At 33.9% G+C, this 23584-nt stretch overlaps 1 protein-coding gene across 1 annotated transcript in view; it reads left to right on the forward strand.

The window, feature by feature from the left end:
* LOC128983463 (integrator complex subunit 2) overlaps window positions 1-23130 on the forward strand; it is a 78256-nt gene extending 55126 nt beyond the window's left edge. The window contains exons 12-19 of the mRNA XM_054402760.1: window positions 2694-2882; window positions 9737-9874; window positions 10384-10536; window positions 17473-17647; window positions 17856-18072; window positions 21620-21730; window positions 21872-22085; window positions 22288-23130. Of these exons, the coding sequence (XP_054258735.1) occupies window positions 2694-2882; window positions 9737-9874; window positions 10384-10536; window positions 17473-17647; window positions 17856-18072; window positions 21620-21730; window positions 21872-22085; window positions 22288-22553 (1463 nt within the window). The 3' untranslated portion in view covers window positions 22554-23130. The remainder of the gene's footprint in view (window positions 1-2693; window positions 2883-9736; window positions 9875-10383; window positions 10537-17472; window positions 17648-17855; window positions 18073-21619; window positions 21731-21871; window positions 22086-22287) is intronic.
* Window positions 23131-23584: the final 454 nt, after the last annotated feature.

Genomic DNA, 23584 nt, shown 5'->3' on the forward strand with positions numbered 1-23584 from the left:
ATTACCTGCTACACTATGTAACATTGTTGACAGTCTGGGAGACAAGGCAAGTGTGCCTCACTGACAGCTCAGTTGTTATTGCTGTATTACCTGCTACACTATGTGACATTAATGACAGTCTGAGAGACAAGGCAAGTGTGTCTCACTGACAGCTCAGTTGTTATTGCTCTATTACCTGCTACACTATGTAACATTGTTGACAGTCTGGGAGACAAGGCAAGTGTGCCTCACTGACAGCTCAGTTGTTATTGCTGTATTACCTGCTACACTATGTGACATTAATGACAGTCTGAGAGACAAGGCAAGTGTGCATTACTGACAGCTCAGTTGTTAGTGCTGTATTACCTGCTACACTACATAACATTGGTTGACAGTCTGAGAGACAAGGCAAGTGTGTCTCACTGACAGCTCAGTTGTTATTGCTCTATTACCTGCTACACTATATAACATTGGTTGACAGTCTGAGAGACAAGGCAAGTGTGTCTCACTGACAGGTCAGTTGTTATTGCTCTATTACCTGCTACACTAAGTAACATTAATGACAGTCTGAGTGACAAGGCAAGTGTGCCTCACTGACAGCTCAGTTGTTATTGCTCTGTTACCTGCTACACTATGTAACATTAATGACAGTCTGAGTGACAAGTCAAGTGCGTCTCACTGACAGCTCAGTTGTTATTGCTGTATTACCTGCTACACTATATAACATTGGTTGACAGTCTGAGAGACAAGGCAAGTGTGTCTCACTGACAGGTCAGTTGTTATTGCTGTATTACCTGCTACACTAAGTAACATTAATGACAGTCTGACAAGGCAAGTGTGTCTCACTGACAGCTCAGTATTACCTGCTACACTATGTGACATTGTTGACAGTCTGAGTGACAAGGCAAGTGTGCCTCACTAACAGCTCAGTTATTGCTCTATTACCTGCTACACTATGATACATTGTTGACAGTCTGAGTGACAAGGCAAGTGTGCCTCACTGACAGCTCAGTTGTTATTGCTCTATTACCTGCTACACTATGTGACATTGTAGACAGTCTGAGAGACAAGGCAAGTGTGCCTCACTGACAGCTCAGTTGTTAGTGCTGTATTACCTGCTACACTATGTGACATTGTAGACAGTCTGAGAGACAAGGCAAGTATGCCTCACTGACAGCTCAGTTGTTATTGCTCTATTACCTGCTACACTATGTGACATTGTAGACAGTCTGAGAGACAAGGCAAGTGTGCCTCACTGACAGCTCAGTTGTTAGTGCTGTATTACCTGCTACACTATGTGACATTGTAGACAGTCTGAGAGACAAGGCAAGTGTGCCTCACTGACAGCTCAGTTGTTAGTGCTGTATTACCTGCTACACTATGTGACATTGTAGACAGTCTGAGAGACAAGGCAAGTGTGCCTCAATGGCAGCTCAGTTGTTATTGCTCTATTACCTGCTACACTATGTGACATTGTAGACAGTCTGAGAGACAAGGCAAGTATGCCTCACTGACAGCTCAGTTGTTATTGCTCTATTACTTGCTACACTATGTGACATTGTTTACAGTCTGGAATACAAGGCAAGTGTGCCTCACTGACAGCTCAGTTGTTATTGCTCTATTACTTGCTACACTATGTGACATTGTTGACAGTCTGAGAGACAAGGCAAGTGTGCCTCACTGACAGCTCAGTTATTATTGCTCTATTACTTGCTACACTATGTGACATTGTTGACAGTCTGAGAGACAAGGCAAGTGTGCCTCACTGACAGCTCAGTTGTTATTGCTCTATTACCTGCTACACTATGTAACATTGTTGACAGTCTAAGTGACAAGGCAAGTGTGCCTCACTGACAGCTCAGTTATTATTGCTCTTATTACCTGCCACACTATGTGACATTGTTTACAGTCTGGGATACAAGGCAAGTGTGCCTCACTGACAGCTCAGTTGTTATTGCTCTATTACCTGCTACACTATGTAACATTGTTGACAGTCTAAGTGACAAGGCAAGTGTGCCTCACTGACAGCTCATTTGTTATTGCTCTATTACCTGCTACACTATGTGACATTGTTGACAGTCTGAGAGACAAGGCAAGTGTGCCTCACTGACAGCTCAGTTGTTATTGCTCTATTACCTGCTACACTATGTAACATTGTTGACAGTCTAAGTGACAAGGCAAGTGTGCCTCACTGACAGCTCATTTGTTATTGCTGTATTACCTGCTACACTATGTAACATTGTTGACCCACTGACAGCTCAGTTATTGCTCTATTACCTGCTACTCTATGTGACATTGTAGACAGTCTGAGAGACAAGGCAAGTGTGCCTCACTGACAGCTCAGTTGTTATTGCTCTATTACCTGCTACACTATGTAACATTGTTGACAGTCTAAGTGACAAGGCAAGTGTGCCTCACTGACAGCTCATTTGTTATTGCTGTATTACCTGCTACACTATGTAACATTGTTGACCCACTGACAGCTCAGTTATTGCTCTATTACCTGCTACTCTATGTGACATTGTAGACAGTCTGAGAGACAAGGCAAGTGTGCCTCACTGACAGCTCAGTTGTTATTGCTCTATTACCTGCTACACTATGCGACATTTTTAACAGTCTGAGAGACAAGGCAAGTGTGCCTCACTGACAGCTCATTTGTTATTGCTCTATTACCTGCTACACTATATGACATTGTTGACAGTCTGAGAGACAAGGCAAGTGTGCCTCACTGACAGCTCAGTTGTTATTGCTCTATTACCTGCTACACTACGAAGATGTCAGGATGGGCCAATGGATGGCGATTGGCAGAGAAAAAGTCAAGAGCTATTCTGCTGAATTCCTCTCAGAACTGCCAATCAAGTATCTCCTGCAGCAGGCCCAACGCAATCAGCAGAGTTTTGCAGGTAAAAGACTTTTTATAATTTATGCTTGGTAATATAATAATTTCTTATACCCCCACCGCAGCAAACCTGCTGACTTTAAGAGAATTTCCATTTGCCTGACTTGATTTTGATAAGTACTTAGGTTTGCTGCTACATGGTGGGTGAAGTGTGTTTTTTAGTAATATAATAACAGCTTAGTATTAAATAAATAAATTTGCCAAGTTTAATCATATTCATAATATATACATAAACTCGCCTTTGGCCCCAGGCCCCCTTTTTTGTTTGCCGTCATAAGTTATTTCCAAGGGGGACAGGAATTTTTCCGGTAATTTTAGAGCGTTTTTAAATCTGTTGTCATCTGTTTCATTTTTTGTTTTTATTGGTAATTGATTAAAAAATTGTATTCCAATGTATAATGGTTTTTGTTTAAATATTTCTTTTTTATGCTTATTAATTTGGAAATTATATCGGTTTCTTGTGTTGTAATTATGATTATCGACGTTTCTAGTAAATGTTGAAATATTACGTTTAACATGAAGAACAGTCTTGTAAATATAAAGGCTATAAACTGTCATGATACCCAATCCAATAAAATGTTTTTTACAGTGTGCATCAAAATCCAATTTAAGCATTGATCTTATTGCATCTTTTTGAAGATGTAAAATTTTTTTGAGGTTAAAATTTGATGTTGCTCCATATACTTCAAGACCATACCCAATATGGGTATGGACCATTGAAAAATACATTGATTGCAATGTTTTGATGTCACAAAAAGAGGACAATCTCTTCAGAGCAAAGACTCCTGAACTAACTTTTGAACAGACCTCATTTACATGATCTGACCAAGACAGTTTTCTATCCAGTAAAATACCAAGGAACTTTGACTTTTCAGCAAGGTCAACAGTATTAAGACAGTCTGTTGGTTCTGTATCATTCCTTGAATTACCATTTTTACAAGAGAATTTAATTATTGTTGTTTTATTTTTATTAGTTAAAAGGTTCAAGTTACTTAGTCTTTCGTTAACTTTGTTTGTTGCTAGGGATAATTGATCAAAAACATTACTTCTATTGCTACTAGCTATCGTTAGATTAATATCATCTGCAAAAATACAAAATTTATTATTTAATGTTAGGTTTGAAAGACATTCTGGTAACTTTCCTAAATACACAAGGAATAGGAATGGTCCCAGGACTGATCCCTGGGGAACGGAATATTTAATTAATCTAGTTTTTTACTTTATTTTAAATAATCTATTGCCATTGAGGTGTTTAGTTTCCACATATTGCCTTCGACCTATTAGGTATGATTTTAATAAAACTAAATCTTTGCCAATTATACCATTAGAAGTTAGTTTTTCTAGTAAAATAGAATGGGATACACTGTCAAACGCTTTAGTCAGATCTAGAAATGCAGAAACAGTATGGTCACCTTTGTCTAATTTATCCACAATATGTTCAACAAAAGCTATGACTGCAGTAATAGTTGATTTATTTTGTCTAAAACCATGCTGTTCCGAATCTAATAAGCTATTTTTTTCAAAATAATCAGTTAGTTGCATCAATATACACTTTTCAAAAATCTTTGATAATGATGGTAGGATTGAAATAGGTCTGTAGTTGGCAGAATCCTTCTTGTCACCCTTTTTAAATATTGGAATAATTTTTGATACTTTTAATTCTGTGGGAAATACTCCAGATATCATAGAAGCATTTATAACATGCAGTAGAGGCTTAAGAATTGCTCTTTTTGAAGCCTTAATGACTTTTGTTGGGATGTCATCATATCCAGATGACCACTTGTTCTTTACTTAATTAATTATTTTATCTAACTGTTCCTCAGATATAGTATTAAACTTAAATCTAGACTTATCAGCAATAACATCATTGGACTGCTTGGGGCTATCCCCAAAGGAATCTTTATTATTCAAACTTGGAATTATTGTGCTGTCAACTAAGTCAGCATAATAATTATTCATTATGTTGACAACTTCCACAGGGTCAGTAACAGAATTTCCATTATATTTTTAAATAATCTGGGATGGTAAATTAGCAGAATTTCTTCCAAGTTCAGTATTAATTAAATTCCAAGTAGTTTTTGCTACATTTTCAGATAAAGTGATTTTATTGTGAAAGTATTGTTTCTTCTTTTCAATTATGAGTTTTTTTAACCTTCTTTTTTGCTGCTTTATGTTCAATTTAACTGTCATATTTTTATTTTTCCTTTTGTTTTTACAAGCATTTAATAAGTTTTGCCTTTCTTCTTTGATCTCTCTATCTATCCAATTCTTAAATCCGTGTTTTGTACGAACATTAGTCACAGGAAAATTCTTATCAAAGTAAAACCTTAGAATATTGTAAAAAAATGTAAATTTTTTATCAATAGGGGTTTGGTAAAGTTGTGTCCAGTTCTCAAATTCTAAATCTTTTATAAAACCATTAATGTTATTTTTGCTAAAAATCCTTTTTGATTCCAATAATATTTTAGGGTTATTGGATTTTTCTTTACTCATAGTATTTATTGTGAGCAATTGCCCATCATGATCTGAGAGTGCAGTTACTAAACACAGCACTTTAATATAGGCTTTGTCAATGTTAGTAATAAAGTTATCTATTGCTGTTTCACTTGTATCTGTAACTCTAGTTGGTATGTTTACTGTATAGTACATGTTGTGCAACTTTAATAAATCAACAAAATCTATTTTTCTGTTATCTTCAGACAAAATATCTATATTAAAATCACCACCAACGCAGATATTATTATTAATATCTCCTAAGCAATGTAAAAGTTTATTTAAATGTTCTAAAAAACTATCAATATTCCTAGATGGGGTTCTGTAAATACCAGCTAAAATAAATTTTAAATTATTTGTTTTTACTTTTATTGAACAGGATTCAAAAACTTTATCAATATTTAATTTGTCTATACATTTACTGGTAATTTTTTTGCATTTAATCACATTTGAGACCATTATCATAACCCCACCTCCTTGGTTATTATTCCTAACATAATAACTAACTGTTTTATAGCCACTAAGTACAAAACTATTTATCTCATCTATTGTCAATTTGTGTTCTGTCAAGATTATAATATCTGGTTTTAAATCATCAATAGTAATTTTTAATGAATCTATTCTGCTGGATAAACACTGTATGTTTTGGTGGAAAACTGTAATTTTAGATGCTGGATTGTTGGTGGTGGTTTTCCTGATCTTTATTAATGCCTTCCAAAAGCTATTGGCAGAGATTTAATCTTATTTGCTGATGATACAACAGCAATCATAAGAGAAAGAGGATTCAGTAAATAACTTAATTGTATCAATGAAAACACTTTGGATTGTATGAAAAATTGGTTTTCAGATAATGGTTTAAAGCTGAATATTGACAAAACTCATATAATCAAATTTTCTTTAAAAAACAATGTAATTCTTGATAAAATTCCAAATTTAGTAGAATCTCATAGATTTTTGGGTGTATTGCTTGATACTCGTATTAATTGGAAGATTCACATAGATAAGATGAAAGGCAAACTAAGATCTATTTCTTTTGCTTTCTTTCACCTAATAAACTGTGTACCCCAGGATACTGTATCACAGTTTACTATGGATACGTTGAATCCATCTTGAGGTATGGAATCATACTGTGGGGAGTGTCAACAGAAGTCAAATCCCTACTAATTTTACAGAAAAAAAAATATTAGAATCTTAACCAAATCAAGAAGGAGAAAATCATGTAAAAACCTGTTTAAAAATCTTAGAATTCACACCATTTTTGGATTATACATAAATGAAATTCTAAATTGGATACATAACACTAAGGAAAATTTGTCAGATGTCAAATTTACACATAATTATAATACAAGGAATAAATATAATTTCAGATTACCACATCACAAATTGACAACTTTTAGGAACAGACCTCAATATATGGGACTTAGATTGTACAATGAATTACCCCAAATAAAAGATAAAATAATTGAGAAAGCCTACTATTCACTTGACGAATTTTTGGAGAACCCTATAGTGTAGATAAAAATTCTCTGATATCCTACATGAGTTTATTTTAATTATTATAACTATTAATTTTACTATAAAATACATCACTATGACGAACACCTGTTCTTATGTATGAAATGTACTTTATAAAGAACGTTTTGTGTAAATAAAATATGTCTTATGTCTTTTCACGTTTGTACGAAATTTCACAAAAATCACAACGCACATAAATAAACACATATAAATTAATTTGAACGGACGGTGTTTTCGGCCTCCAGGGACATCAAAACAAAAAAGTTAATTGGTCCCGGGTTCAGGTCTTACCATGAGACCTATGGTAATAGCTTATTCCCTATATGGGAAATTTGTTAAAAATGATTTGAAATAACTTATTAAAATTTATTAAGTTATTAACACACATCTCGTGTTATCATATTTCGGTTACCATTTTGATACATTGTTTGATTGGCCTGTTTATTCTTATCTGAGCAGTAATTTATGGTAATCAAAAAAAGGCGATTTCTACAAAACACTACTCCTCCGTTAATAATGAACGGATTTTTATAAACAACGTGTCAAAATAAAGTATTTTTTGTGCAGATGCCCCCTTTCACCAATTCCTGTAATAAAAGTCCTCGGGCTTTGCCCCACAGGCCATCAAAATCCCAATGTATTTCTTATGAAGAAAAGATTTTGTTTACTTAAACAGATGAATAATTTGTATTAATTACGGCTGTTCATAGTAAATACATGTACACTCAAGAACGTTCGTTTTCAGAGTGAGTTCGTTTTCAGTTTCGATAACTGGAGTGGAGTGATTGATTACATTATCTTTGAGTTAACTCTTTTATATCGGATATTATATGGCTTTTAGGGTTGTTCCGTTTTGAAATAACACCTGTAATACTTTGCAATTGCTCGAGTTCGAGCAACAGGTGCACTAGTTTTGATACATTGTTTGATTGGCCTGTTTATTCTTATCTGAGCAGTAATTTATGGTAATCAAAAACCTGTGTAGGCAAGGTGTCGTGTCCCTGTGTGGTGCACGTGTATTTGTTTGAGTTGATAATTGAAAAAGATTGATACATTTGAAATTATTTATTTAACAAGATATAATGGATTGATGTAAAAGTGAGTAACTGTTCTTGATGACTTCATTATACACTATTTAGGGACAATGTTGTAGTTACAGTTACAAAAGAAATTTCATTTAAGATCAAATAAATTAATTTAGTACATGTCATTGTCTTATTTATTAGAAAACATTCAGTATTTAGGCTACTGCGTTTTATAACCCAAACTCGAATCTTGCTTCCTATATACTCTCTATATACTGTAATAGATATTTTGATTTATTGAATATAGAACATTTAAATAGTTAGTACAGGCGGACTGAGCCATGGCTCTGTATGTTTATTTCTATTGTTAAAGGAAACTCACGTTTTCTTTATAACTAATTTCGGCTTTTATTATTTAAGTTTCAGTGGAATTTCAATTTACTATGATGGAAATTTTAACTTGGCAATCCAACACATTACCTAATTTATTTTAATCTTACACATTTATTACGTTGTAAATAAATAAAACAAATGTTTAAAAAAGAAAGAATTATTTTTTTATATCAGTTCCTATAGTAGGAATTGATATGCGATCAAAGGTTAATAAGTAGCAATCAGCTACAATAGCATTAATACAGCATAGTTGTGTATGTAAGGGGTGTGATTTATTTATTGGTACTAAATTAAATAGTTCTTTAAGTATAAGTAAAACTTCAGCATGAGGATACTCTCTAAAATACTATCATATGATGGATTAGCTGAAGACAGATAAGTCTGATTCAAGTGTGTTACAGGCAGACAAACATACATAGTTTTTATTATAGTATAGGTATAGGATAAAACTGGTTGAGATACTATACAAGGCATGTACAAACCTAAAAAAAAAATACCCCCGCCGCAGCAAACCTGCAGACTAAGCGAATTTCCATTTGATTTACACTGAAATGTCTACTTAAAAATATAACATTTATTCCCGATTTAAATAGAATTAGTTTAACAAGTACTTAGGTTTGCTGCATCAGGGAGGTAAAACTGTTTTTTTTTTATGTTAATAGTTAGTAAGAAATAAAAACATTTTTCAAATTTGATCAAAATATGTTCATAAACAAGCAAACTACAACAGTTTACTTATTCTCCATAAGAATAACATGGGAATTTTAAATTTACAATTTTTTGGAATTTTCTCCGTAACCATTAGGCGCATAATAACGCTTCAATATACTAAATTATTTGTTTTTTTAAGCTCTGCAAAATGGTTTGGAAAGAAATTGCTAAATTTTATGTTTTTTGGGTCAAAAATGCGAAAAACCTATTTTTACCCCATAAAACCCCCCGTAAACCCCCGTTTCCATGGTCCGATCATGCTGGATCGCGAACTCGTTCGAATAAACGTAGGTTTACACGTTTGTACCGAATTTCATCAAAATCGGATCATTTTTGCTCGAGTTATAGTGCTAACGGACACATATATATATATATATATATATATAAATATATAAATATATAAATATATAAATATATAAATATATAAATATATAAATATATATATATATATATATGAATTTGAACGGATGGTGTTTTTGGTCTCTAGGGACCTCGAAACAAAAAAAAAATCGGTCCCGCGTCCAGGTCTTACCATGAGTACTACGGTAATAGCTTATTCCCTATATGGGAAATTCGCTAAAACAAAGTCTTATGTTAATTGTTCTTTAGTTTGTCTGCCCCAACTCTCCAATCCGTCTTTTCTATTTGTCTTTGTGATTTTTTTTGTAAATTTTTAATTTATGTAATAAGAACTGATAATGACCATCTTCCTTTGTTTCAGGGTTGTTTTCCCCATTACTGAGACTCTTAGCAACTCATTTCCCTCATTTGTCCTTGGTTGATGACTGGATAGAAGAGGATGAAATACTCAGCTCACAGGAAAAAACTGTCCCAATCTCAAGCACTGCAATTGTGGAAGGTATTTATTCGTGATGGGCATACTTGGGATAACGAATAGAAATTCTAAAGAATATCAATATTCGTTAGTTTTTTCGGCTAACTTCTATTTTATTCGTTAGTTTTTTAAAAGTGCTGAAAATAACTTCCACTCAGTTAGATTTATAGCTGACGAATAGATAATATATTCGTTAGTTTTAAATCGTTAGATTGTTGGTCAGGCGGAAGTATCACAAATACGGGTTATTTATTTTATGTGATCAGTGAAGGTTGTCAGCCAGGTTGATAAGTATGATAAGATCTAATAAAACCCACAGCTTCCTAACAACGACTGACTATCTGCCTCGAGTAATAACTTGATTGAGGCCACTTAAACTACCACTACAAAGAGCTGTCTTTCTTCATAAAAAGATAGTAGGCTTTTAACTTGGGATTCTTTTTTAGATTGAAATACCTTGGTATACAACAAAACTAATAAAGTAGCACTCATGAGTTTAACAAGTATCTAATGGTCTGTTTTTGGTATTCTAGGTTTGAGCGCAATGTCCACTTGTCCTTCACACACTGGCAAGTTGTTGAAACAGCTACTGGAAGTTTCAGCAACTCAGTTATGGCCTCACGTGGATGTCATCATCAAACACTTCCGCAACACTCTGGAGCCAAATGTACCTCGCTACATTCAAGGTAAATTTAAGTTTCCTTCTATTTATTCATATTATTTATCTATACTAGAGCAGAGCGCATTCAAATGGTCATACACATATTATAACGTACCAGTAACACACTTTTTTTTCATTTTAAACCCCTCCCTCTCCCATGTAACGCTTGAGCAAATCCCACCCCCACCCATCGATGTATATAATCCTAACTGTATCGCGCTCGGCTGGTAAACGAAAACGGTCCGCCACCGCACCGCTCCCCCACTATAAGTGGGGTGCCAGAGTGGCCCATAGCATTGAAGTAGCATTGTGACCGCCGACATATCGCACTTTTTTACTTCCTTACTGTCACCAAAATGTTAAATGAATTTCTCTTTTCGTGTATGGTATTGTATGCAATTTTTTCTCATAGGTACATCCTCTTAACTATAATATAGAGACCCGGAACACATATTTAAAATTAAACTTTCTTGTACCGGTAGTCTTGGATTTATAACACAGTTTTGATGGTATTATGGATTATTTTATTCAGTCAGTTGGGTTATATAGTACAACAGTTGACGTTAAATAATAATTTTAAAACATTAATTGTTCACTCTTACAATATTAAGAAAAACTACAGTACCGGTATTGCATTACCTTTTCAGCTAGTCACAGTGTAGAATAATCAAAGGAAATCAAACTTAACTTTTGTTAGTAGTTCTGATAAATCTTTAATTAAATCTAACTAACAAAACAACTTTTACAAATAACAATCATTTGCTAGATAAAAATCATTAGATAGATTTTCATTATTTCGCTAGACAAAATAAGTTTTTAGTTTCTGCTGATCGCCGAGGTTTGAAACATTACTTTTTAAGGTTTTTTCTTTTGACAGCTTATGACAATATACTTTTGAAAACAACATGCTTATAATTTTAATGTTCATAATATCATGATTGTCTTCACTAAGCTCTCCGTTTGATCTGTGGCCTCAAAATACATTGCCAGCAAACATCCAAAGCACATAACGCTTACATATATTAGTTACATACTAACTACGTAATTATATACATACTATGTATGTAATTAAATTTGAGATTGGTTAGTAGTTTATCAATTAAAATGTGAATTGTGTTGATGTTAGTACTGAAACCGAGAGCAAATTTCTAGGGTGTTCTAAGAGAGGGAGGTTTTCGATTTTTAAATTTTTTTAATAGTTTAAACTTTTGTCTAAGATCATATTAATGTAGATAAGGGTTTCTTTCTTTATGGGGGATTTAAAACATCAATTACTATAGTTCGGCCGCTTAGATAGGGACCTGCGCGCTAATGCTAACCAATGCTAGAGGAGGTCGCTATCTATGCGGTCGAACTATAATAGTTAAGTATCAAGTAACAATTTTCAGGTTTGTGTTATTTTTAGAATGATTTTAGAATGACTTGTTTTGGCTATTACAGTAGTAAAACATGTCTCATACTGCTTACACTTAACAAAATTTCTCATCATTTGCAATTTATAAACAAAAAATTATAAGACAATTAAAGCAATATTTACAAGCAAAGAATTAATTAAATAAGAACGCGTTCCTGTATTGCGGGTATTGCGTTGACTTTCTGCAGGTGTTTTTCGTATAAGGATACTGACTCCCTCATGAATCGAATTGTTTTTTGATCACCACTGAATCGAATCGTGATTTGATGCTTCAAATTGAATCGGAATTTCGATGCATTTTCGATGCATTGCACACCCCTACTTAATGGTGTTTAAAGGTATTATCATAGACTAACCAACACAAGTAGACTTGTCATCCCATTGTAAATTTTGAAGCACGTTTTTCGTGTCTAGTTCATGTACGGTGACACTGGCCGCTAGTGTCGACAAAATTTTGTTTCTATTACTTTAGGGTTAATTTCTTGATTTGTACTTTACTGTTTGGTTATATAACCAGGAGACAAGTTATTGTTTATGATTAGATTGTATTATTTGGTTAATGAGGTTTTAAATGACTGTAATAACTGGAAACAAATTGTAAACAAAACACGACCTCTACATAAACCGTACAGAACTAACAATAAAATTGTCTTCAGCTGTTGCATAAGGATGAGAAATCTACTTGGGGGAGTATGTTTTATCTATGGTATTATGGTTGTTGCCATGTTAATAATGTAGGTACATTTGTGTAATAGACATTAATAACAGCTTATGCAGAATTTTACTAGTGGAATATGGATTTAAATAAATCATTAATCTTGTAATGATTTTTGTTTGGTAACCTTTTATTATCAAAGCATAATTAAATATTAATACAAACCAATAGTTGAATAGTTGGATAACCTGTTGTGTGGTATACAAACATACAAGATTGTTACTAATAATTACTAAAAACAAAGCTGTAAAGCAAAGCAGAAATTTACTCTGACACATTCCGTATTTATGTTTAGGTTTACTGTTACTAAAGTCGCATGACGCACGTGGACGTATCTTTTTATATAACTAACCAATTTGGATATCTATTTGATTATTTTTGTATTTTTTAAGAGGAATGTGTCCGTTATATAACGTGGAGCCAAACAGTCTAACACTATGCCATACCCCTTCCCTTCCCCCCTAAAGTGCGTTACGTAATATGTGTATGGCCCCCAAAGAACTTTGGGATCGACTTCAATACATGCAATAACGGCTGAATGTATTTCAGCCTAACTTACCAAGATTATTTTATTTTCTTTGACAAATAGTGGGAAGGCTCAGGGTTGTGTTATTTTCTATACCGATTCTTGATACCATTGATACTTGTACATTAATATCGGTATTGAGAATCTATCTTAAAAAGTTGATTCAAATACTGATAACCCAACACGTCTGCGAAGATCGCTCAATTCGAAGATTACCACATTTGTCGCGATTACGTAAGACATCGATGACGTTTCCGAGACCACAGGAGTCGATGATGATGTCTACATGGTTGCAGGAGATAGTAAGAATTTTGCTGTGATTGCAGAACCCAATGATTATGTCCACATAACTGTGGGAGTTGTTTGTGATTTTCCAACGACAGTGGGGGTTTTTGATCACATTTCCGTAACCATGGGAATCAATGATAGTGTTTCTGTTACCGCAGAGCAATATTCAGGATTTTGCCACGACCACAAAAGACATAGTAGACCTAATGTTGTTTCCAGGGGGAGCGAGCTGGTTTAGTGGTAGAGCGTGGGACTTTGGTCCCTGAGGTCCGGAGTTCAAATCTATATACTTATTTTATACGCAAGCAGGTTTTTTGTGACAATTACTCCTCTGAAACTACTGAATCGATTGACATGTTTTTGGTGCCATTGGAAAGAGGGTAACGTGAAGTTGTGCAGGAAACTTTCTTTTTAGGGAAAGATTGAGAGATTGAGGCCCTGGAGCCCTTTAAAGCTTTATATTTCTCCATAAGGATAACATGGGAGATTTTTTTTTTATTTACAGAAACATATGTTTGTTACTTGAAAATAGTCAAAGTCTACTACATAATAATTGCTGTGTATTATGACTCTTAATGTATACCTACTACATTTCAATCAAGGATTGTGTACCTTAAAGTTTACCCATAATGGATCGTACTACTTTATTTTAATGCTGGGAATAGTAAAATTTAGTGGAGAACAAGTTACCATGATTTAGAAAACTTTACTATAATAATTTATGTATTTAAATCACAAATCTTTGACATCATTAATTCATTTGAAACTAAACAGCTGATCGACAAATCAAACAAATCATCTACTTCATGTGGACAAAAAACTTAATTGGAACTACCACGTTAATCAAAAACTGTCCCAAGGTTATGCACGCCTTGCAAAGCTTTTCCCTTTAATCAATAGGAAATCTACTCTGAAGCCAGCTTGTACAGTTCTAATCTATAAATCAATAATTCGGCCCTTGATTACATATGCATCTCCTATCTGGGGATTAGCTATATCAAAAAACAAACTCTTCAAAATTCAAGTGATTCAAAACAAAATTCTAAGAATAGCAGTGAATGCTCCCTGGTTTGTTAGAAACAGGCATATACATGAAGAACTAGGAGTGGAGTCTATCTCGGCCTTTATTGAAAAAACCACCTCAAAATTTCTAAAATCTTTAAACAATGTTCCTGGTGCATTAACTTTTCATCTTGGTGAAGCAACTGAGAACAGGAGACTACGTCGAAGGCTCCCTCAAGATCTATTGGAGGAATGAAGCCTAAAGAAGATTAAATTATTTCCCTAAATTAATTATGTTACAGGGTGTCTCAGGTTTGGGCGAACCCACGATGTTATTATAGTTAATTTCTTATTAATTTTGTTAACACTTCTGTGTATAATGTCTACATTGAATCAGAAATAAATGATGCTGTAAAAAAATAAAAAAAAAAATCTACTTCATGTGAATAATGTTATTACACAAACATAGTTTTTTTTTTACCAATAACTTGATTCTTTTTTACTTGTGGGTGTATTTTGAGTTTGCAGTTATGAAAGCACCAAGCCAAGTAACTTTTATCTAATTTTCTTTATAAATTAACAGTATTATTGAATTACTACATGAACTTGACAAGTCAGGTAATTAATTGTCAGTATACCAAGGGGAAGAAGAGTGGGTCCTTGAAAACAGACGAAGGCGGAGACACCCATCTAGAAAATCCAACTGAGTTTTTAAATATAGAGGTCAGTGGATTGCCAAGACACAGATTATACTAATAAAAGGGGGCAGTGGTTTTATTGATGAAGAATATTAATATATCAAAAAAGACCTTATTAATGGCACATGGCTTCATGTGATCTGAATGGTTAACAACTTAATAGAATGTAAAGTCTTAACTGGAACAAGTGAGTGGGGACATATTTTGATTTCGAGGATAAACGTTTACCCGTCTGAAACCAACTTACCTTTCAAAATGGAAAGATGCTAATTTCTGTTACCTTTGGCATTTGCAGCGCTGTTCTTACCCCGACCAATTTCAGTCATGAGCAACTATAGTATATGTTGTTTTAAGTAAGGTTACATCTTTTAATAGGATACGCATATTCGTTACGGAAAACTCTGACCAGGGTAATCTTCCTGAAGGTAACTTTAAGGCTAAAATCGTAGTATTCGTGGAAGTGCTTTTGTGATAAAAATATTGTTTTTTTAGAGTTTATTTTTAAAAGTGTGTTTTCTTCAAGCAGCATTTTTATGACCCTCAAAATATGCTACATAGGCCTATTGGTTTGATATGATAAAATGTTTTGTTAAATGTGTTTTAAAAATCTTTAAAAAATAACTACCCTATAAACTTGCTCGCTGCCTAAACATACTTGAACTTGAACAGTTATTAATTTACTAAATATAATACACATACAACTAGAAAATGGCTGGACTGCTTCCCTTCCTAGGCTTCATTATTACTGTATTTAATTTTCGACGTCGAGTCAATATATAATACGATGAATTTGTTTTCTAAATTCATACCATGTTATTTTGCGGGGCATTGAGCCGCACAGGTTCACTAGTCCTGCTAAATCACCAATGAATTTTATCCATGTGATAAAGCCACAACCCCTGGTTCTAGCCTGAAGTAATATGAAAAAAAATCCCGGTCTTGTGCCTAGCGTCCTAGGGAAAAATTTTTGTTTCCGTGATTGAGGAAGATATTCAGGATTTTGTGTGATCCCAGAAGAAGACAATGATGTCGCCAAGAAAGTGAGAGATGATCATGATATTACCTTGAGTTTGATTTGACTGAAAATTTATAATAACAGGCTGGCACTCCTCTAGTTATAATCAAATTTTACTTTTGATTTTTTCTTGTCAGATCTTTATTTACCTTTGATATGGTAGTAATTTAATGTGTTTAGAAGAGTTTAAACCTAAATTAGCTAGATAGAATTTTTCATTGCTTCATTAATTTTCACTTTCTCACCCTCTACCACAATATGGAGAAATTTGTCAACATTTTCAAGTCTTAGTTTTGTGTGGGTATGGGTTTTGGGTCTCTCTGGACACAAAAAAAATGGTTTTTTAAGTGATGTGTGTCTGTCTGTCTTTATATGTGTATGTATGTATGTGTACAAACAGAGCTACAGACCACACCTGTGGTCTGATTTTGATGAAATTTGGTATGAAGGTACTAATCCATGGTCTCTCCAGGTGTTTTTTTTCAATTTTTTTAAATTTTGATTTTTAATGGTAATTTTTCCATAAAATCCCATAAATTAGCAGAAAAAAACTTAAGGTCAAACCATTTTGATAAAATGTTTGTATGATTTAGCCCTTTAAATTCTAAACAAAATGGTTTAACTCCATTGCCGTACAAATTAGGGTTCAAAAGTTATTGTAAATTATGTTATTTGTTATTTTCCCATAAAAACCTAAAACCTATAAATTAACGGAAAATTGGATTTTCAAAAAAAGCCAATTCAAATTCAATTCAAATTCTTTATTCACTCATAAACATCATAAAAGTACAACGTACAAGGATAGGAGTACCGTCATAATAAAAATATAAAATAAATACTATAACTAATAAATTCACACAACTCAAAATTATTACTTCTGACATCAACTAAAAGTTACCATTATTGCAGTTTGGGCCAGTTTTGATTCAAATTAGTATGTTACATCCTTATAACTCTGAACAAAATAGTGCGATCCCCATTGCTGTTAAAATTATGGTTCAAATCAAAAGTTATTGCAACTTTCGTGATTTTCCCTATAAAATATCATAGTTACTCCCACCGCTTATCCATGATAAAAGATGTTGACAAGCTAATGGTAGAAAGTATGTGTCAAATTTCTGATACCGTTTATTTTTCTTTAGCTGAAAAACACCCCAGTCCCTCAAAGATACTTTATGTGGAAGAATATGAAAGACAGGGTTTGGTGCACTGCATTTCCCACCACTACAAAAACAGAAAAATACTAATGACAAGTAGGTAATGTTTGAAAAAGTAATGTTTTACAGATTTTATCTCTTTTTAGAACTGTACAGACAAGTGTGGTTGAAGCTGAATACAGTGTTGCCCCGATGCTTGTGGGTGAAGACCATTAGTGCTTTTATGCATGAAAAGTCAATTTTACCGAGCTTGGCAGTGACCCAAGAAAATGCTGTTCTTGACCCTCTCCAAGTATTGCGCTGGGATACAAGAGCATTCAGGTTGGTTGATAGTTATCTGTTACTGTATAATGTAATTAATTTGAACACTGTTTTACCATTAACCTCCCAGTTTGAGTCTCTTTTTAAAACATGTATAATCCTCATTCCCTCCCAACACTGCTTTTAATTTACTCCCCATATTAAAGTCAAAATTACTCAATTAATGTTTGCCAACTTGTTGCATCAGAATGTTTTGGTTGTTTGGCAGGTGTGCAGGTGTTCTGAAGGTGCTGCTGCGGGTTCTGCAGGCGTCTTTGGCTGCGTCACGCAACCAGTTGGCTCGGCATCAGCTGGAGACTCCCGCAGTCGAGTGTCGAGTGACAGAGCCGGAGAGGGAGGAGTTGCGCTCGGCTCTAGTTGCTGCGCAGGACAGCTGTGTGTTGCAGATATTGCTGGAAGCTTGTCTCGAGTCTCCTGAGGATAGGGTATGTCTTATGGTGTTTGTTTGTAAAGGGACAGAGTTAAAAATCTTACCTGAAAAATGTAAGTTCATGAGTTAATTATTAAGACATACAAAAAAGTCATACAACATAACACTGAAGATGTCCTATCTATGAGCTCCTGAAATCTGTAATTATTTTGGTAACCTACCTAAACTTCTAAGAAAAAAACTTTTTATTCTCTTATTGAATTTTTTTAGTATATATTAATAACTTAATTTTAGTCTGTTGTAGGACTACAAGCTTGGATAAGTTAGCAAAACCTATATTTTTAAAAAGTCTTGCGTGGTTTTTATCTTTATTATTCCAATAAAAGGTTTAAATTACCTGTATCCGTCAAGTGATCCTGGTTTGTAGTTGGTTGACTACATCTGTTTCATGTTAATATTAACACATATATTCCATAGAATGGTCGTCATTAGGTTTAAAGTTCACAAAAAATAACACGTACACGAAACATTTAACACTGATTGGCCAAAACACAAAACGAAAAAGCGCGTAATTAACATCGGACACGTACGGCGCCGGTAGAAGGTAGGTCATGACAGTCATGAAACTGTTATGACTGCCAACATTTTTATAAATAAAAATTTTTATAAATTTTCTATATAAAATAAAAATTTCTTCTTTTTGACAGTCACTCATTTGAACCTAGTCTTTTATAGTTTTATATACAGGGTGGAAAAAATGTCCCAGATCAATAAAATATATTTAAAAAAGTGATAAAGATTTATCTTAAAAACTTGGTACACAGTTCCTGGGCATTAAAATCTTTTTTACACGTTATTCATTGGTGCACTACCTCAGGGAGTCACAAGAAACCCCCGCTAGGAGTCAGAAAAAAATCTTAAATGTAAGCATAGGTATATATGTACATGCAGAATATATGTACATATATTCATATGTACATCAATAAAAATGACCTTTAATAGTAGAATACAATGTAGTACAATAGTATTCTTGGGCTGCCCGCTACGGATTTTTGTGACATCCTGTATATATATAACCATATTACTGGTATGTTATTACATGTGTGAATTGCTATAGTAGTATTGTTACCATGAAAACTTATAATTATTGAATAAATAATTGTTATTTAGTAGGTTTGTAGAAAGAAAATACTGTATGACAAATAAAATACCCCCGCCGCAGCAAACCTGCAGACTAAGCGAATTTCCATTTGATTTACACTGAAAATAACATTTATAACATTTATTCCCGATTTAAATAGAATTAGTTTAACAAGTACTTAGGTTTGCTGCATCAGGGAGGTAAAACTGTTTTTTTTTATGTTAATAGTTAGTAAGAAATAAAAACATTTTTCAAATTTGATCAAAATATGTTCATAAACAAGCAAACTACAACAGTTTACTTATTCTCCATAAGAATAACATGGGAATTTTAAATTTACAATTTTTTGGAATTTTCTCCGTAACCATTAGGCGCATAATAACGCTTCAATATACTAAATTATTTGTTTTTTTAAGCTCTACAAAATGGTTTGGAAAGAAATTGCTAAATTTTATGTTTTTTGGGTCAAAAATGCAAAAAACCTATTTTTACCCCATAAAACCCCCCGTAAACCCCCGTTCCCATGGTCCGATCATGCTGGATCGCAAACTCGTTCGAATAAACGTAGGTTTACACGTTTGTACCGAATTTCATCAAAATCGGATCATTTTTGCTCGAGTTATAGTGCTAACGGACACATATATATATATATAAATATATAAATATATAAATATATAAATATATAAATATATAAATATATATATATATATGAATTTGAACGGATGGTGTTTTTGGTCTCTAGGGACCTCGAAACAAAACAAAAATCGGTCCCGCGTCCAGGTCTTACCATGAGTACTACGGTAATAGCTTATTCCCTATATGGGAAATTCGCTAATATTCCCTATATGGGAAATTCGCTAAAAGAACTATTTAAAAAAACAAAATAGGCTTAACATTTTTTATAATTACAATTTATTTTGCGAACTCACATTATCTCACCCTTAGTCAAATTAATTTTGGAATTATATGTCCTGTCAGTCTGAAATATATAGCTATAGGAAGAAGCTGCTGTGGTGCGGAGGTCAATGACAAGACGTAAACAACTGCCGGACATTTTGCAAATGGCTAGTAGTACATAGCAGCCGCACTTTTAAGCCGGTGCATGGTTTATTTATCAAGCCACTTCGACCGACGTTATTGACCGAATCCTATTGATATTTTTTTCATATTCTACTATCTTACATTGTTTTTAAAACTATTTCCAAATTGTTTGTAGAGCTTTGTAAAAATATCAATATTTAGCATTTTTGGCCCAAGAAAAACTACAAGACGACGCTGTTTTCCAAATTCAGTCACAAGAAATACTATTGGGAGCAGCTAAATAAAAGGACCTGTGTTGTCTTGTAGAGGGGTTATGAAGACTCTTCCTTAATTAATATTGTACAGTATTTTCTCTATTTTCATGTTTACTGCAGTCAGTAGCTTACACGTTGCTTTGGCTTGATACTACACATCACTCCAGAGTTTTTGTGTTGCAAATAAACAGCAGGAGCTAATCCACCTATTAAAATTTTAACCTTGAAAATTCAAAATGGTGAACTAATTAAAGCAGAAGAACATAAAGTTTCTACAAGTTCTAGTGGGCTGGATGTTAGTAACAAATCAATAAAACCCTGTAATAATGTCCATTGGATCAGTCTTCATATTGTAAGGCATTTTATCTCGGTCACAACCCATCCTCTAACACAAACTTGTGATGATAAAGCCTACATTTTGAACACTGAAGCAGGCACTAACGGAAATAAAAAAGCTGCATGGTAGTTGTAGAGAAAAGAAATTGACAAGCGAAAGTGTTGTATGTTTGATATGACCAAAAGCCTGTTAGGTCTTTTACAAAAATTTGTGTTCTTTTGCTTTAAGCTGTCTGGCATTTTACATGTTTCAGGTGGTTAAAAGCTTTTAAATGTCAACTTTGGAAATTGTTACAATTATTTAAGGTCATGTACTACATTTCTACCAAATGTTAAGTCTCTTGCATGTACCACAGAGGTTTAGGTGTGCACACAATTCAATAGTTTACAATGTTATTCCACATAAAAATAATAAGTAGAAAGGTTAACATTTTGTAATACAATATTTTACTATTTTCCAGGGCGTTTAAACCAGAGACCATCAATCCTGCGTAATTTCAAGTCCCCGGAATCTCTAGAGGCGGTCTAGACTTTCCATGCCCAAGTCGCTCAATAATTTCATAAAATTAAAATTTTAAATAACTTAATCCGTATCAAAGTTAGGGCCTACATGGTTTGAAATAATCTGATTTTAATATTTTAATTTGTGTAATAAAACGTAATAAAATATGCTGTTCAGAGCATGTTTCTACCGTGTCTACTTTGCAAGATATTATCACTGTTTTATCTATTGATTTTAATGAGCCTATTTTATTTTAGTCTGTACTGCTCTAAATCTGTGATTTTATTAAAACTATACTAATCAAATCTGCTAATTTATGTGTTGACAGGAAACTCCAGGACAGTTGTGGGCCCTTAGAGAAGTTAGGAGCATCATCTGTTCTTATCTACATCAGGTGTTCATATCCGAGCCCTCCCTTGCCAAACTTGTTCATTTTCAGGTAAGCCCTGAAAATCTTTTGTTAGTTATTTTACTATGGGCATGTGAAATTCTGTTTATCTTCGCTTATAGCTATGCAGCAATTACTATTGCAAGCATATAATCAACTTGACACTAGTCCAAGTCACAAATCTCATTTCAGGGCTATCCTCGGGAGCTGCTGCCAGTGACAGTCAAGGGTATTCCGTCGATGCACATCTGTTTGGACTTCATTCCTGAACTGCTGAGTCAGCCCTCACTAGAGAAGCAGGTGTTTGCTGTTGATCTTGTGTCTCATCTGTCCCTGCATTACGCTTTGCCAAAGTCCATGAGTGTAGCTAGGCTGGCCATCAATACTCTCTCAACACTGGTCACAGGTAGGCTAACTTCATCATCATCAGAGATTTCTGTATCCTCCTATTCCTGTAATAAAAAAATAATGTTATGTTTTACCCAGAGACAGCCATGGATCATTTTTTAAATAATTATTTGTTGTGTGCTTGATTGTATGAAAGATTTGTCAGTTTCATAACCCATCAACACAGCCATCTTGTCAATTAAGTGATTATTGTATTACAGTGTTGTCGTCAGAGAACCGTACAGAGCTATTCACCCCTGCCCTGCCTGCGTTGGTACGTGTGTGTGAAGCATTCCCTCCACTAGTGGATGACGTGGTGAGTCTACTGCTGCAAGTAGGACGCGTTTGTCTGTCCGAGGCTTGCGCCCACGGCAGCTACCACCCTGCCAGCCTTACACCATATGACGACCATCTCCTGGTCGGGGCCATACAACAAGCATTCATACAAATTCTCACTCATGCAGTGCTCAAGGTCAAAGTCTATTGAAAATACATCCTTTCTATTTTCAATATGAACTACAGTAGAACTCGAATTATAAGGATCAATCTGGACTGGACCCCATCTCGTTGACAGTGGCTCTGGGCAAATAACTCATCACCCCCCAATCAGTATGATACTACAATAGACTTGTTGCACAATGAACACATTGTTCTACATACAAATATATATCGGATTATCGCAAACATCAAAATCCTGCAACAAACAAAATTTTTCTGGATGAGTTATATTTATTTTTTCTCCTTGAGATGATTTGGGTAATTGGTGATCCTGGAGTTTTACTGTAATCTCAATTATAACAATATGTATGATGAAATGCTGTAATGGCTTTCAATTTTATTCTTTTGTTGGTGCCAATTAAATATCAACAAGACAAATGCCTTATTGTTTATGTTTTAAAACTTATATTCCTAAACAGTTTGTTTTAGGTTTAATTTTTATATTTTTAAATATTTATAAGTACTGTACTGTAATGTGGATTTGCAATGAATTTAAAGTTTTTATTAGGCCCTATTTATTGTTTTTTGTACAAGCAATGTATTTATTCTGTGAATAAATAATTTTACCAGAGAGCACATGTCCTCTTAATGTACCCCTCGTTTAAATGTCATTCATAGTTACATGATTATCGGACCAATGCCAAGAATCATTCTGAGAAATAGGACCACTAACAGATTTCATCAGTGGTAGTTTCCAAATGCCATGTAATACGTACATTCTGTGTATTCCTTGATCAATGGTTTTCACCTGAGTGGTGTTTTTCTTGGTACTGCATTTAGATATCCATATTAGTTTGCTAATACTGTAACCATATGGTATGATTCTTTGTTTAAATCTTGCTATCTCGTAACCATCATAGCATAGCAACCCATAATATGCAAATGTTAAAAATAATATTTTGTTTTAAATTATATAGGCATTATTAAATTTGTTTGTTGAGTAACATGAACACTGTTTGTAGTAATAACCCTGGAAAGTTTGGCCTCAATATGTTCAGCCGTAATTTGAGTTAGTTGATT

The sequence above is a fragment of the Macrosteles quadrilineatus genome, unplaced genomic scaffold (assembly GCF_028750875.1).
Source record: "Macrosteles quadrilineatus isolate MER2022 unplaced genomic scaffold, UCM_ALF_1.0 Scaffold_1__1_contigs__length_201487025, whole genome shotgun sequence".
NCBI lineage: Eukaryota > Metazoa > Arthropoda > Insecta > Hemiptera > Cicadellidae > Macrosteles > Macrosteles quadrilineatus.